The sequence below is a fragment of the Saimiri boliviensis genome, chromosome 14 (assembly GCF_048565385.1).
Source record: "Saimiri boliviensis isolate mSaiBol1 chromosome 14, mSaiBol1.pri, whole genome shotgun sequence".
In the NCBI taxonomy this organism is placed as follows: Eukaryota; Metazoa; Chordata; class Mammalia; order Primates; family Cebidae; genus Saimiri; species Saimiri boliviensis.
In genome coordinates, this window is record NC_133462.1 from 92,213,882 (window position 1) to 92,229,686 (window position 15,805).

Genomic DNA, 15,805 nt, shown 5'->3' on the forward strand with positions numbered 1-15,805 from the left:
TGGCTCATGATAAGTGCTCAAAAGTGGCGATGGTGATGGTGATGATGGACGAGGCCGCCTGATTTCACATCCTCAGAGGCCTCTGGGGTTGAAGTTGATCTCATCATGGAAGCTGCTGTGCTCGTTTCTTTGTGCACCTCTGACTGTGTCACTGAAAACACTCCCCAAAGCAGAGCTGAGGAGGAAGTGTGATTCAGCATACCTGCAGGGCGAATTCACATGCCTCTGTGGAAATGCTACAAACTTCCTGGTAGGACCGTGTCCCCTGTTACAGGAGACTCCTAAACAGTTTGATCTCTACCTTAAGCTGCACATGTTGGAACTAGAAGTCTAAGGGAGGGGCCAGGCGTGGGGGCTCACGCCTGTAATCCCAGCATTTTGGGAGGCCGAGGCAGGCAGATCACGAGGTCAAGAAATCGAGACCAGCCTGGCCAACATGGTGAAACCCCATCTCTACTAAAAATACAAAAATTAGCTGGGCGTGGTGGCGTGCACCTGTAGTCCCAGCTACTTGCAAAGCTGAGGCAGGAGAATCGCCTGAACCCGGGAGGCTTAGATTGTAGTGAACAGAGGTTGTAGTGAGCTAAGATTGCGCCACTGCACTCCAGCCTGGCATCAGAGCTAGACTGGGTCTCAAAAAAAAAAAAAAAAAAAGAACTCTAAGGAAGGAACCCCAAAGAGACATGCAGCTGGCCCTTGCTGAACCCTGTCTGCACCTGGGCCCTTCCTGGAACAGGCGCGCGGCCTGCCCCCTTACCTTCTAGCAACACAAAGGATAAAAGAAAACAGTTATCAGGTGCTGAGGGGCCAGATCTGAGCCCCGATAATGAGAATCCTGAAACAAGAGCAGCCTCTTCTGTTTGCAGAGTCTCATCCTGCAGGGCAGAGCACTGGAGGTAGGGCTATAAATCGAGGGTGAAGGAAAGGCAGCCCTCCCAGGCCCAGTGAATGGCCAGTTGTGGAATTCTCTTTTGCAAGAGGTCACTGAGTCAAATGCTGTGGATGGATAATTTTATGGCCACTAATAAAATTTATAGCCAAAGCAAGCTAAGATAATAAGGGTAATCAAACGTCCAGCCCTGGGACACAGGAATCCCATCACGGCCGGGTGGTGCTGGCTGGGGGTGCTGGACAGCCCAGAGCGGAGTTTGTCTGGGACTCAAGGCCAGCCTCGGCGTCGCGGGTGCTCTGTGTCCCCCTGAGCTGTGAGGACTAGGCCAGGCCTGGGGCGAGCTTCAGCCTGGGCAGTAACTGCTGTTTCTCTGAGACAGCGTGCCGACAGTGGCAGGAAAAAGCTGTAGCCTGTTCAAATGCCTGACAGCAAATCCTGAGCCTGAGGAAAGATCTGAGCCACCCCAGCCCTGGAATGCTACGTCACAGAGGCAGTGCTCACTGATCACTCACGTGTGGCTTGGCAGGTGTGAGGGAAGGTACGGAAGGACGGTATTTGACTCAGGTGAGTGTAAAGCAATCAGATGATGTTTAATCAAGGAGCTGGGTCTGGGTGGGGGCTTTCCCTGCCCATCTCCTCCCCCTCCTCCGAGTTTGGCTTCTGAGTTTCCTTCCCATCCCGGTTCCTCGTCCTGCCGGCCTCGGGCATAAGCAAAGTGGGGTCTTGTCACTGAGGCCACCCTGTAAAACATACCTCGTGATGTGTGTAGAGGCCTGTCCGTCACTGGAAGACAGAGCCTCTGGGTTCCTGGCCCTCTTCTCTGGACTCCAGCCTGAACATTGATGGGCCTTATGACCGTACTCTCCAACATGGCAAAGCACGAGTGTAGCCACCGAAACAGGTTAAGAGGAGTAACTGTGGCAGTGTGGGATTCTCTCCCTCTCTCTCTCTCTCTCTCTCTCTCTCTCTCTCTCTCTTGTTTTTTGAGACAGGGTCTTGCTGTGTCACATCAGCTGGAGTGCAGTGGCACAATCATGGCTCACTGCGGCTCACCCTCCCTGGCTCAAGAGATCCTCCTACCTCAGCCTCCCGAGTAGCCGAATTTCAGGCGCGGGCCACCCTGCCGGGCTCATGTTTGTATTTTTGGTAGAGACAGGGTTTCCCCATGTTGCCCAGGCCGGTCTTGAACTCCAGAGCTCAAGCAGTCTGTCTGCCTTGGCCTCCCAAAGTGCTGGAACTACAGGCTTGACCACCCCGGCTGGCTGGCTTTCTCTCTCTCTCTCTCTCTCTCTCTCTCTCTCTCTCTCTTTCTCTCTCTCTCTTTCTCTCTTTCTTTCTTTCTTCTTTGTGGCAAAATGTATATGACCTAAAATTTAGCATCTTAATCATTTTTAAGCACGTAGTTCTGTGACATTGAGTATATTCACATTGTTACACAATCGTCACCACCATCCACCACCAATAGAACTCTTTCATCTTCCCACACTGAAACTCTGCCCCATTAACAATGACTCTATGAATCTGACTATTTCAGGTGCTTCAGATAAGTGGAATCATACAATATTTGTTCTTCTGTATTATTTTAAAATAAAAACGATTTTGATGAGATAGGTTGGGGGAAATCCGTTTTATTGCCCTAGTTTTCAGTATATTTTATTCAAGCAAGAAGCCAGCAACAGTTAACTTTCTGCAATGTCTACTGAGACTTCTAAACAAAAGCATGTCTTGCTGATGCCGGCTTTTGCCCTCATCACAAATTCTGCTTAGGAGACATTCTAACACGGCCACAGCAGGCATGGCCCTGCCTGGGAAGGGCCTCACTGCAGTTCTGGGAAGAGCAGAGACAAGCTGGGTGAGAAGGAAGTCTAAATGGATCAACAAGTTTGCCTGATACTTGGGGTCAGAGGCCCGGGAAGAAAGAGGCGAGTGGAATAGCTTAGCGAGGACGGAGGCCTGTGTGGCGCGGAGGAGACGCAGACAGACACGGGCACTGCAGGAGAGGAGGCCGTCCGGCTTCGGAAGCATCCGGAGCTTCCCTCCTGAGTGGGTCCTTTCTTCTGTTTCTCTGCCTGCAAGCATGAAATAAACATAACTCATAGAACGAAGCACTTCATTCCCCGGGGGGAGTGGCGTTGAAGCCAGAGACGTGCACCTGTGGTTGTCAGAGCAAGAGTCCTCTGTAGCTGCTTGTCCTTGGCCAGGAAGGAAGGGTCCGGTGGGGTGACAAAGTGACACCTGCTCCTTAAGGGGAGCCTGTTCTTGGAGACCCCTCTGACAGATACTTTTGTTTTTTTTTTCCTTTTGAGACAGTCTCACTCTGCTGCCCAGGCCGGAGTGCAGTGGTGTGATCTCGGCTCACTGCAACCTCTGCCCCCCGGGTTCAAGTGATTCTCCTGCCTCAGCTTCCTGAGTAGCTAAGATTACAGGTGTGCACCACCACGCCCAGCTAATTTTTGTATTTTTAGTAGAGACAGGGTTTCACTATGTTGGTCAGGCTGGTCTTGAACTCCTGATCTCGTGATCCACCCGCCTCGGCCTTCCAAAGTGTTGGGATTACAGGCGTGAGCCATTATGCCTGGCTAATTTTTGTATGTTCAGTTGAGACAGGGTTTCACCATGTTGGTCAGGCTGATCTCGAACTCCTGACCTCGTGATCCACCCGCCTCAGCCTCCTCAGTGCTGGGATTACAGGTGTGAGCCACCGTGCCCAGCCCAGATACGTTTTTATAGTCAGCTCCAGAAGTGACCTGATGTAGGGGTTGAGACATTTTCCTGCAGTCAAAGCAAAGACTCATAGATAGAAAAGGGACGTCATTTTTTTTTCTCTCTCTCTGTTGTGAGCAAAAACTGAATGAAGTTTCTGTGGGCTGTGTCACCGCATGGTGGTTACGGAGTGAGGTGCCTTCTGCCTCTGACTGGGTGATCAGCTCTACGTTGTTTCTCTTCGGTCTGGGCATGCACCGCTTGATCCTTCCCCTTGCAGGTGGACTTCCGTGATACATAGTTTACAGAATATACTGAAGTGTATTCTGGCGTTCTGATTTCCTAAGAGCCTAACAACGGACAGCATAGACACACCCTAAGACATACCGAGGGTTTAAAAATGAGCTGTGAATGGTCTTTTCCAAGATAATTGTGAGTTTATTTGTGCTAACCTGGATCAAAAATATTTATGGAGCACCTACCGTTATAAACCATGAAAGCATTAAGTAGCAGTCTAGGTAGCAGATATCAATAAAAGATGTCCCAAGGCAGTGAGATATTAATTGTGTAGGAGAAAATGTTCTTAAATGTTATTTTCTGGGATTTGAGGAGGGACATCGTGTCGTTAAGTGTCATTAATTAAAGACGGAGGGAGAAGCAGTTGCTCTCCACAGGAAACAGATACCGTTTGGTGTCCCTGCTGTCTTGGCAGAGTCAGAGGGCGGTGGCTTTCTGGGTCACTAATGCCATTTAAGATGAATGCCCGTGCTGGCACTCTGGTCGCTCTCAGAGTTCTTCCCTCAGTGTGGAAGTTAAAGGTCAGTGGCTTACAGATTGCAATTTGCGATGTGGGAGTAGCCTTAGGAGGAGCCACACACCTTTTGTCTTGATTCTGTGGTCAAGATCATAACCCCATTTGGGATTCACTCTTTCTTTGGGAGTGAATACCGAGCTCCTCATACTGAGGGATCTGTGTAAAAATTTAAATGTGGTTGAAAGTCGTGAATTAAAACTTAAACTACAGGGAGAAGCTTTATTTCCACGTGGTCTGTGAAAAGCAGACTTTTGCTGCTCATTAGTGGTGCTTGGGGTTCTCATGTACACGGAGACCCTGACACCTAGCACGCGTGTGCTATAAAAATTTAAACATGGTTGAAAGACGTGAATTACAAGTTAAACCATACGGAGAAGCTTTATTTCCATGTGGTCTGTGAAAAGCAGACTTTCGCTGCTCATTAGTGGTGCTTGGGGTTCTCATGTACATTGAAAACCTCACATGTTCCTGCACGCGCACACGTGCCGACACCCGTGCGCACACGTGTTGACACCCGTGTGCACACACACACGTGCACGCTCTCCCTGCAGCCTAGTCTTCTGCTACTACCCATTTTCATTTTACCACCACCTGAGGGATACGGTGTGCTGTTTGGAAAGTCACAGATACCCTGAAAGAGTGACATGGTCCCCTGTAACCAAGACGGAGAGCTGAAAACAGGTTTCAGTCAGAACCAAACCAAATAAAATCCTGTGGTGAAAATGTAGTCCCCATTAAGCTTGTGATCAGGATGGCTCTCAGCGTGTTTTCAGCCACTGCTGTTAGACTGTGGCAGTGACATGCACACGTAACCAAGATAATGAGGCTTTTCCATCAGGACTGCAGGGTTTTCAAATGTGCTGGGTGCACCTTTGGAGGTTTTGGAACCAGAGTTTTCTCAGGAAGAATCATGTATCTTTCACAGAATTGCAAGAGAAGAAATAAATTTCTAACAGTCTAAAATGCAGATGTAAACCATAGTCCTTTAAAAATAAGGCGCTTGGCCAGGCGTGGTGGCTCACGCCTGTAATCCCAGCACTTTGGGAGGCCGAGGCGGGTGGATCACGAGGTCAGAAGATTGAGACCATCCTGGCCAACATGGTGAAATCCCGTCTCTACTAAAATACAAAAAATTAGCCAGGCATGGTACCCCACACCTGTAGTCCCAGCTACTCGGGAGGCTGAGGCAGGAGAATTGCTTGAACCCAGGAGGCGGAGGTTGCAGTGAGCTGAGATCGCGCCATTGCACTCCAGCCTGGGTGACAGTGCGATACTTTGTCTCAAAAAAAAAAAAAAAAAAAAGAGAAGAAAAAAACAAATAAGGTCTTGATTCAGAATTATGTTGCGAGGTTCGTTTCAGGGGAACAGCCTGTCTTGGGGGTGTTCTCTAATAGCAGACTGTAAGGAGGGGTTCTGAGGGCAGCCTCGACTTGGGAAGGGTCCCGGGGGCCGGGGGAGGGAGGGAAATTGAACTAAGGGCAGCAGAAGCCACCTCAGGAAACAGATCCGCGTTCCAGCCATGGCTCCTCCTCTTACCGGCTGTGTTCCCTTGGGGAAAGAGCTCCACCTCTCTGAGCCCCAGTTCCCTTTCTGGTGAAATGGCTGAATTGTCTTAGAATCCACAGGTGACCCCTCAGGACTGCAGCAAGGGACCTATATTTGTCCACTAAAGGCCATCCTTAGCTCTGTCTGTGGCTGCTCACCTGGCCTGGGGGCAGAGAGGGGGCTGGAGAAGGGGCAGGGTTCCTCCGGGAGCTGATGCCCACGCCCATGGAGTTAGCGTAGCCAAGGCTTCCTGGCAGGGCTCTGCACCCGGAGTGATCTTTTTGTTTTGTTTTGTTTTTTGTTTTTTTTTTTGAGATGGAGTTTCGCTCTTGTTACCCAGGCTGGAGTGCAATGGCGCGATCTTGGCTCACCGCAACCTCCACCTCCTGGGTTCAGGCAATTCTCCTGCCTCAGCCTCCTGAGTAGCTGGGATTACAGGCACGCGCCACCATGCCCAGCTAATTTTTTTTTTGCACCTTTTAGTAGAGACGGGGTTTCACCATGTTGACCAGGATGGTCTCGATCTCTCGACCTTGTGATCCACCCGCCTCGGCCTCCCAAAGTGCTGGGATTACAGGCTTGAGCCACCGCGCCCGGAGTGATCTTTATTCTAGTTAGCAGCGAGAAGCAGGCCCCACCTGGGAAGACTTGCCCTGAAGTGTGGGGACTCCTCCTGACTAGCAGGAAAGGCCACTGCCTCGAGATGAAATTCCAAAGCCGAGGGGAGCCTTTGGCGTGCTGTGGAGGCGTCGGACGTAAACTCCCAAATCCCATAAGGAAGTCAGCGGAATGCCACTCCTGAGAACCGGCTCCGGCCGGGGAGGCTGGCGAGTGGGCGAGCTCCCAGTGCGGCCCGAGGTGTGTTGGGAGGGCTCTTTTGTGTTGGTCTGAGCAGGGCTGAAGCCGGGGGCCCAGGGCCTCTTTCGTTCAGAGCATGTCGGAAGTGACCAAGCCTCAGCGCCGCCTCCTCCCCAGGCCTCTCCACCAGCCGGGTGCTGCGGGGCTCCCCTGTGAGAACTGGGAAGGGGAATATGGAGTCTTTCAGGCTCCACAGAGGCTGCCTTTGACCTGAAGATTGGGCTAAAAACACATTTTGGAAGCTTCCCCATTTCCAAGTCACAGGTAGAATTTCTACACACACACACACACACACACACACACACACACACACACACACCCTTATTTTAGAGAAGGGAGAGGGCGCACGTCTGGCTGACTGCGAGTTTCTTTATCTACCTTCCTTCCAAATCTCCTGAGGACAGAGACTAACCAATGTTTACCTTCTATAATCCCCCAAATCTGTCTGGGGCTCACGTTATTCAGTAAACTTCAGTGACGAAGGTCAGATGGCAGAAGGAAGGGACATAAATGGAATCGGAGGCCTCTATTTCCAGCTGAACTTCACTGTGTGACGGCCGAGTGGCATTGGACCAATCATCAGACTCCTCTCCTGGCCTCCGTTTTCTCATCTGTGAAATGGGAACAATAGCCAACCAGTCTACGTAACTTAATGTTGTTTCCAGTGAACCTTCTATGAGGAAGGAGCGGTTTATCAGCAGCAAAGGGGTGGACACAGGAGGGCATCCCTTATGCGGTTAATGACTGTTTAATTGTCATAGACTATGGAGGACTGCCATTCTTTGCTTGACGTGAAAACAGGTCGGGGATTCAGAATTTGGATTGGAGTGGTTCTTTCGTAACCAGAGCTCATGTAGTAGGTCTTATTTTGTTTCTTTGATTAATAGGACGATTAAGTTACAACCAATGGTATTGTAGCCCCGCATCCCTAGAGAGGGTTTGCAGGGTTAAGGAAGAGTAAATTCCTATGAACAAGTATCTTGGTAGCAAGATATCCACCAAAACACTAAAACTCAGCACTCAGAAGGCCTGCATACCAGTGTATGCAGGAAAAACGATAGCTTATCTAACGGGGCTGCTCCTCTCTCAGAATCATCGACAATGGATATGATTAAGAAGCTACAGCTGCTTCTACCCAGAGCAAGCCTCGCTCTTCCGTTTTTCAGAATCATAAAAATGGAGCTAAACGGAGATAATGGAAGTTGCTTTCGGGGCGCTATCTTGCAGACTGTCTTTGCACAAGATATTGACAAGAAATGTCTGCACATTTTGAGAGCCTCCTGAATCTTCAGCATTTTTTTCCCCTGACATATACCGAGCACCCAACACATGATTGTTCATATGAATGAATGAGCAAATGAACTAGCAGGCTAAAAGAGAGGCAGCTCTTGATCCCCAAACATTGTGGAGCCAAAACAGTATGCTTTGACAGTGATGAGGGTGGGAGAAAAGACTGTCATATCTTAAGAATCAAACAAAATAGAAAAGAAGGGCCGGGCGCGGTGGCTCACACCTGTAATCCCAGCACTTTGGGAGGCCAAGGTGAGTGGATCACAACAAGGTCAGGAGATTGAGACCATCCTGGCCAACACAGTGAAACCCCGGCTCTACTAAATATACAAAAAATTAGCAGAGTGTGGTGTTGCATGCCTGTAGTTCCAGCTACTCAGGAGGCCGAGGCAGGAGAATCACTTGAACCCGGGAGGCAGAGGTTGCAGTGAGCTGAGATTGCACCACTGCACTCCAGCCTGGGCGAGACAGCAAGACCCAGTCTCAAAAAAAAAAAAAAAAAAGAAAAGAAAAGCAGTTAAATTTTCTGAAGAAATTACTGTTACTTAAAAGACTTAAGAGGATTTAAGTAGATGCGTGTGAGCAGTAGAAAGTAAGAATCGCTGAGATTTATTCCACAAACATGTTCTGAGCGTCTTTTGTGCCAGCCATGGTATTGACCTTGGTACACAGTGGTGAGCAAACCAGCCCCAGCCTGTAGACTTGGGGCTTTCCTGTAGTGGGAGAAAGTGACTTACTGTTAAATGCATGGTATGAACCAAAGTGGAGATACTGAGGGAAGAGTTGAGGCCCTGTAGAAGCATCCGGCGGAGGAAGCACAGGCTGGCCAAAGGCTTCTCTGAGGAAGTGAGGCTTGAGCGTGGATCTGCAGGAAAAGTAGGACATTCCACATGGAGCGCAAAGGCCTCCGTGGCGGAAGGAGCCGGGGGTGTTTGAGGACCTCGCTGGGGACTGAAGCCCTGGAGCGTGAAACTGAGGGGGAGGTCAGTGAGCAGTCGCCGTGGCCACAGCGTGGTCTGTTATTTCTGAGTGTCTGAAATCTCCGAAGAGGATACTAGGCATCAATGCTAATGACAACATGCTTGCAGGTGGTGAGAGTCGCTGGAGTAGGCATTTGGAGGGACGCCCTCTCCCCGCTGCGGACCTACCAGAACAAAATCTAGAGAATGCACAAAAGGAACCGAGCAATGGGCTGTCAGGTTCTAAGGAGGGAGGGCGTGGGATAGAACAGGGGCCGGTTCCCGCCTCCCCACCCCAGTCCTGATACTGGCTGTGTGACTAGGGACATGCACAAGTTTAATTTTACACAATATTCGGTTTCTTTTAGAAAATATTTTCTCAGATAAAAAATGCTAACATTTGTGAATGGTGGCAGTGGATAGACGTGTATGTTTTAGTATTTGATTTTTTTTCTGTATGTTACAATTTTTTTGATTAGAAGGGAAGACTTTTTTTTTTTTTTTTTTTTTTTAAATTAGAAGAGGGGTCGGTAGAGGAAGGAAGTAGGTGCTAGGGATGGTTTAAGAGGCCGGGTCCTATTCCCAGATACAAACTGGCTCAGGCGAATCACTTCTCTGGTCTTCTGATGCCTTTTCTAAGGAGAAGAATTTTGAAGATGATGATGTTGGAAATAGCTTCTGCCTCTAAAACATTCTGTGATGCTAACTTTTCAAAAACAGTTGATTATTGAATAATTCTATTTATAGGCTTGGGAAATCAGTGCCTCGTGCCCACTAATCCCCCGATTCTTTTTGTTTTTTGTTTTTGAGACGGAGCCTTGCTCTGTTGCCAGGCTGAGGTGCAGTGGTGTGATCTCTGCTCACTGCAACCCCGCCTCCTGGGTTCAAGTGATTCCTCTGCCTCAGCCTCCCAAGAAGTTGAGACTATAAGTGTGCGCCACCACGCCTGGCTAATTTTTTGTTATTTTTAGTGGAGGCGGGGTTTCACCATGTTGGCCAGCATGCTCATGATCTCCTGACCTCATGATCTGCTGCCTTGGCCTTCCAGAGTTCTGGAATTACAGGCATGAGCCACTGCGCCCAGCCTAATCCCTGATTCTTTGAAAAGTAAGAGGAACCATTTTGCTTGGCACAGGATTACCAATAGCTCTCTAGTAAGGAAGCTCATGCATTGAAATTCATTTGCTCAGAGACGTTTTCAAAAGCTGTGAACCCACAGGCTGCTCACGTGCATTTTGGACCACACTTGGGAATCTGGACCCACCCAGAACGCCGCGCCTCTGTGTTAGGCATCTTGCCCCTCACCACGCATCTTCCAGCGGCTCCTCTCTGGCTTTGCAGGGCACATAACCGAGTCCCTTCCCTCCAAATTTTAGATAAGAAATACAGCAATGAAAGGAAACACCCCAGGCAGACAGGCTTGTTTCACATGTCACTGTGTGTCAAAATCAGAGGTATGTCTTAGATTGTAGCTTCTTGGGAAAAAAAAGTTGTCCCATGAATTTGGGGGTTTTGTTTTGTGTTTGGACATTGCCCAGGAGGCGTGATGGGTCACCTGGAGCTTCATCAGTACCGCTGAGCGGGGACGGTGGTGTACCCGGTCACATCCTCAGCTTTCCAGCTGTATCAGCGGCACCCTCCAGCCCGCCCTATCCCGCGGGGACGGCAGCAGCCGGTGGACAGGAGCCCACACCCCACAGCAGCAAAGGAAGGCGCAGGAGCGGCCCTGCGGGCTCTCCGCTGAGTCAGCAGGGAACGGCCTTCGGGCCAGCAGCCGCCTGAGCGGTCTCCTCTCCAGTTTCTCTCACTTGGGTCAAGTTTCCTTACAATGCGTTAGATAAATGAGAATAAGAAAGTGTGTGCTGGCAGAATTTCTGCTGAATAATGCCAAGGCTTTCCAAGTCAGAGCATGAATTTAAGTGGAGCAGAGTCCCCAGTCGATGGACTCAGAGTAATGGCTCTTCTGCTAATCATGAAAAGTCCAAGTGTTTTTGCCTTTCAAGGCTCACAGAAGGGCCGCTCTGATTGGCCTGCCGGCCCGCTCGGTTACAAACTGGACCCTACTCTGGACCTTTGCTTTATGGCACTTCTTTTTTGTAGGTGATTAGAAACATTTTCCACTTAGCATTTAAGGGTTTGAATAGACTGGTGACTTTTTTTTGAACTAACGTTTTCTCTCTCTCTCTTTTTTTTTTTTTAAATGAGTATTTTTCTTTTTTTGCAAGTAGACTGAAGATTTAAAGTCACAGGCTTTCCAAATATTGAGACTCTGCCTGCATGATTATTATATTCGCTGTGGGGATTAACACTTTTCCAAAGTATATTTCCACACAAGATCCTTGTTTTGCCCTGGAGTTTGGTTCTTCACAGCTTATTATGCAGATTTAGGCAAAATGGACCCAGCCCCATCCACTGGAACTTCCGCTATAAAGGCAATCATTTCAAATAAAATGGAAGGCATTTATCTTAATGAACCAAGAGGAAGATGGAATCTGTTGAAATGATCTGAGCCCTTAAAACATTGGTAATTTATCGTGGCTATATTTATTTGTATTAGTTTCTCTATGCTGCCCGTTTTACTGACTTTCCACAGCAAACTGCCACCGCCACCACCAAATACTGTAGTATTTTCATTCCTTACGTTGGTTATTAGCAGGGCTGCTTCTCCCTTAATAAAACCATGACTTTTCCCCACTCCTCCGTTTCAGAGCATTCAGGGCTATTCCTGGTAAGAAGCCAGCATTAGATAATGTTCCCGTTGTGGTATTGGGCAGCAAAGAGTGCATGGATAATGGTTCCTGTTTTTCCCTCCAAATGGAGGGAAGACACAGACGTAATTGAAACTTACAATGTCAAGGGGTAATTTTATTCCATTATTTTTGATGAAAACGGGGACGTATCACCTAGCTAAAATGCCGGAAAATAGCCTCCTAGTAGCCCTAAACACCCACGTGTGGCTGAATGCAGGTGGGATAGAACCCGGTTCCCTCTTGCCTCCCTCCCCCAAATAGAGAGATGCCATCAGTGGTCAGGACACACAGCAAGCCACAGGTAATGAGCTCAGTCTCCATTTTCCTTGTCAGATCTCCCAGCTGATGACAGAGAGTGGCCGGGAGGGACTGACCGAAGCCGTGCTGAACCGCTACAATGCAGACAAGCCTTCCGCCTGCAGCGTCCCCACCTCGCAGGGCACCTGCTTGGCCAGCGAGACTTCTGCAGGCACCTCGGTGGCAGCTTCCTTCTTTGCACGGTAAGAGAGCCGTTCCGATCCTTGGTTCGTTCCGCTGGGCGTGCCTCGTTAACCTCTTGCGTGGACTAGTTCGGCTGAAACGCCAGAAAGCGTTTGGGGCGGTTTTTTGATGTCACTGTTTATGGGACATTCTCAGCCATGGCACTTTCACATCTTGGGCCAGCTAACTGTTGTGGGGACTGTCCTGCGTGTTGAAGGATGGCCTGTACCCGTCGGTGTGTGCCTGAAGGACCCTCCCTGAGTTGTGACTACCAAAAATGTCCCCAGACATTGTCAAAAGCTCTGGGGTTGAGAACTGTTGCTTTTTTTTTTTTTTTTTTGAGACAGGGTCTCGCTCTGTCACCCAGGCTGGAGGGCAGTGGAGTCTCACTCTGTCACCCAGCCTGGAGTACAGTGGAGTCAACCTCCCAGGTTCAAGCGATTCTCCTGCCTCAGCCTCCCGAGTAGCTGGGACTACAGGCATGCACGACCACACCTGGCTAATTTTTGTATCTTTAGTAGAGATGGGGTTTCACCCTGTTGGCCAGGATGGTCTCAATCTCCTGACCTTGTGATCCACCCGCCTCGGCCTCTCAAAGTGCTGGGATTACAAGCGTGAGCCACTGTGCCCGGCCCTAGAACTACTGCTCCCTTGATGTGTAGCTCTAAAGATGGTGTTCCTCTGGACAAGAACTTTTGTAGGGGGGATCCCTCTGGCGGGTGTTTCCAGATTTATCTTCTCATTCTAGAAACTTAACTGCTTAAAAGCTATTAAATAGATGGCTGGGGGGTTTTTTACTCCTTGACGGATGAGCCAGAGAGTTATCAAATACTATCCAGCTAATCTTGGGAACTTTAAAAATATAAGAAACAAACAAAAAATAAAAAGGTATTTCAACGATGTTTTCTCCCTAATTTTAGCAACAAGGCAGAGACAGGGCAGGAGACAGAGGACAGCTGAGCAGGAGAGGACTTCAGGCATTGTCTGATTCCATCTCCTTATTTATGAGTGAGAAAACCGAGGACCAGGAACGTTCCACTAGGAGCGAGTTTATAGCACAGCCAGAAATGGAAACTGGATTTCTCTGCTTTTTTCTCTGTCTCTCTCTCTCTCTCTCTTTTTCTTTCTTTCTTTTTTTTTTTTTTTGCGATGGAGTCTCGCTCTGTCGCCCAGGCTGGAGTGCAGTAGTGTGCTCTCGGCTCACTGCAATCTCTGCCTCCCGGGTTCAAATGAGTCTCCTGACTCAGTCTCCTGAGTAGCTGGGACCACAGGCATGCCCCACCATGCCCAGCTAATTTTTGAATTTTTAGTAGAGATGAGATTCCATGTTGACCACGCTGGTCTCGATCTCCTGACCTTGTAATCCGCCTGCCTCGGCCTCCCAAAGTGCTGGGATTACAGGTGTGATCCACCGCGCCCAGCCTGTAACTCATTTTTTAATTTAATACTTGGAACTGAACCTTAGAAAACTTTCTCTGCCTAAGATTTGCAAACCTCTGAGTGAACAGGGCCTAGGATAAATACGGTGGCATCAGATATGAAATCGTGAGACCCTTTGGGTTCCAGTTGCAGTTCGGCCTCAGCTTCGCCATCTATAAAATGAGGATATACCTCCTCTGCAGGTTGCTCTGAAGACAGATAAGGTGATGAGTGATACACTGCTGTGGAAGTGCCGACTGCGATGGTAGTGAGAAGGAACGCTGTGTGGCTGTTCCGAATGGTAGCATCCAAAACACAAATGGGAGGAAGGGGGACTGATTAGGACGGGAAAAGGCAGAGCAGGACAGAGGCCTGATGCCCCGGACGATGGCACCCTAAAGGCAGCACACGGGCCTTGTTGGAAGACCGGCTCTGAGGGTCCTGATTGTTCCTGGGTGCCATGTTTATTGTCCTGTGAGCACTTGGGCCAACTCGAATGTGTGGGAAGTAACAGGAAATGTGTACAGGCTGGCCACCCAGAAGTGAGGATCCTTGTGAGATCCCTGTCTGCATGTGAATCTCTGTGTTGTCCCAGCCCATTAAGCAGGGATTCCAAGCTCACTGGGAGGCCATGGCCATGCCACTTAGGGAGAGAATGAAGGGAGGGAACAGTTAGGAGGGAATGTCACAGGCACAGGAGCTCCGAGGAGGTTATTTGAGCACATCCAAAGGAGGGTGACTCAGAAGCGCTCTCACGGCAGGTTCCGTTTGGAGAAGAGAAGGATTCTGGGTGTCCCAAGGATGCTCTCGGCTCTCTCTTGGGCTGTTGGATAAACGGAGGTTTGGTTGGTTTTGTAGAGCAGGCAAGTATGTAGGCAAAGGCTAGATCACCAGGGAGGAGACGCATCCCAGCTCAGAAGGCAGAGCGTGCAATTCCGACGGCTTCAGGAGAGAGCGAGATTCGGGCCCCTGGGGGAGATGAAAGTTATGTTGAGTAATTACCCGGCCTTGGTACCAGAAGAAGCGTCCAGTGCTCACGTGGGAATTGACTTCCGTTGTGCCTTTCTAACCTGAAATTCTTTGAATGTGGAAAGCCTGCCGTTCAGTTCCAGCCAGAGGATTTGACGGAAGGCTGACTGACTCACAAGACAACCCCGAAAAAACCCAAAGCAGGAAGTAAGAGGTGAGGGCTCCCCTTGGGCAGAATTGACGGAGAACAGGAGTTCAGGTGCAAGGAAGGGGCGTGGGAACGAGGCGGCGGGCACCCGAGCGTGTTGGACGAGCCGCGTGCCCGAGGCTGGAGGTCGGGATGTCAGAGGAGGACTTAGGAACAAGCGAGCAGACGTCAGGGAAAGAATGGCAGGGCACTAGCCGGGCTCGGGTGGCACAGAAACACTGAGGCAAAGCCTGCGCCGCATGGGCTGATGATGCCGCTGGGGCGGCCGTGCCGGTGACACTGGGCAGCAAACGAGTGCTTGAAACCCACGACTTTGGAGTGACGCGGGCTTGCCACGTGAGCTTTCAAAGAGCTGGGAAGGATCCGGAAGCACTTTCTTTGCAGTGAACGCCGGGAGCACTCGGCGCTTAATGGAATGAGCATTAAAAGCACATGGTTGGTATTCAGGGGTTTACAGCGTACGGTGGGAAATGGTACCCTGTGAAAAGAACCATCTTTGCAGATCTCCCCCACCCTTTACTCAGGCCCATGCCTCGCCCTGTTGTTCTCATCATGGTTGATGAGGCCTCTTCTCGGCTGGATGTTCCCACCTCCCAACGAGAGAGGCGGCAGATTAATAACCTCCCTGTCGCTGATGGCACCGACAGCTGAAGTGTGAATGACCAGCTCCAGGCCCGTCATGTCAAGAGGCAGACCCAGGGGTGTCGCTGACCCCTTTGCATCCTCTGATGTCTGTGTGATAAGCCAAAACCTGCCCAGCTTATGTTGTCAGACTGTAAGCTGAGTTCAAAGAGCCTTTTGGTTTTAGTTGATGTGCAGCTGTGTAAGGTGATGGTCATGACAGCTTTTGATAAGTGTCTGTCCTCATAGGGGTTTGGGGGCGGAGTCAGCTCCTACACCTCCAATCTGTGCTCACCA

The 15,805-nt window shown here is 49.7% G+C and overlaps 1 protein-coding gene across 2 annotated transcripts in view; it reads left to right on the top strand.

Moving 5' to 3' along the window:
* Window positions 1-15,805, top strand: part of KIF26B (kinesin family member 26B) — a 526,146-nt gene that overhangs the window by 246,780 nt on the left and 263,561 nt on the right. For both annotated transcript variants that reach the window (XM_039464246.2, XM_074385662.1), the window contains one exon: window positions 12,145-12,311. In XM_039464246.2, coding sequence (XP_039320180.2) covers window positions 12,145-12,311 — 167 coding nt within the window. The remainder of the gene's footprint in view (window positions 1-12,144; window positions 12,312-15,805) is intronic.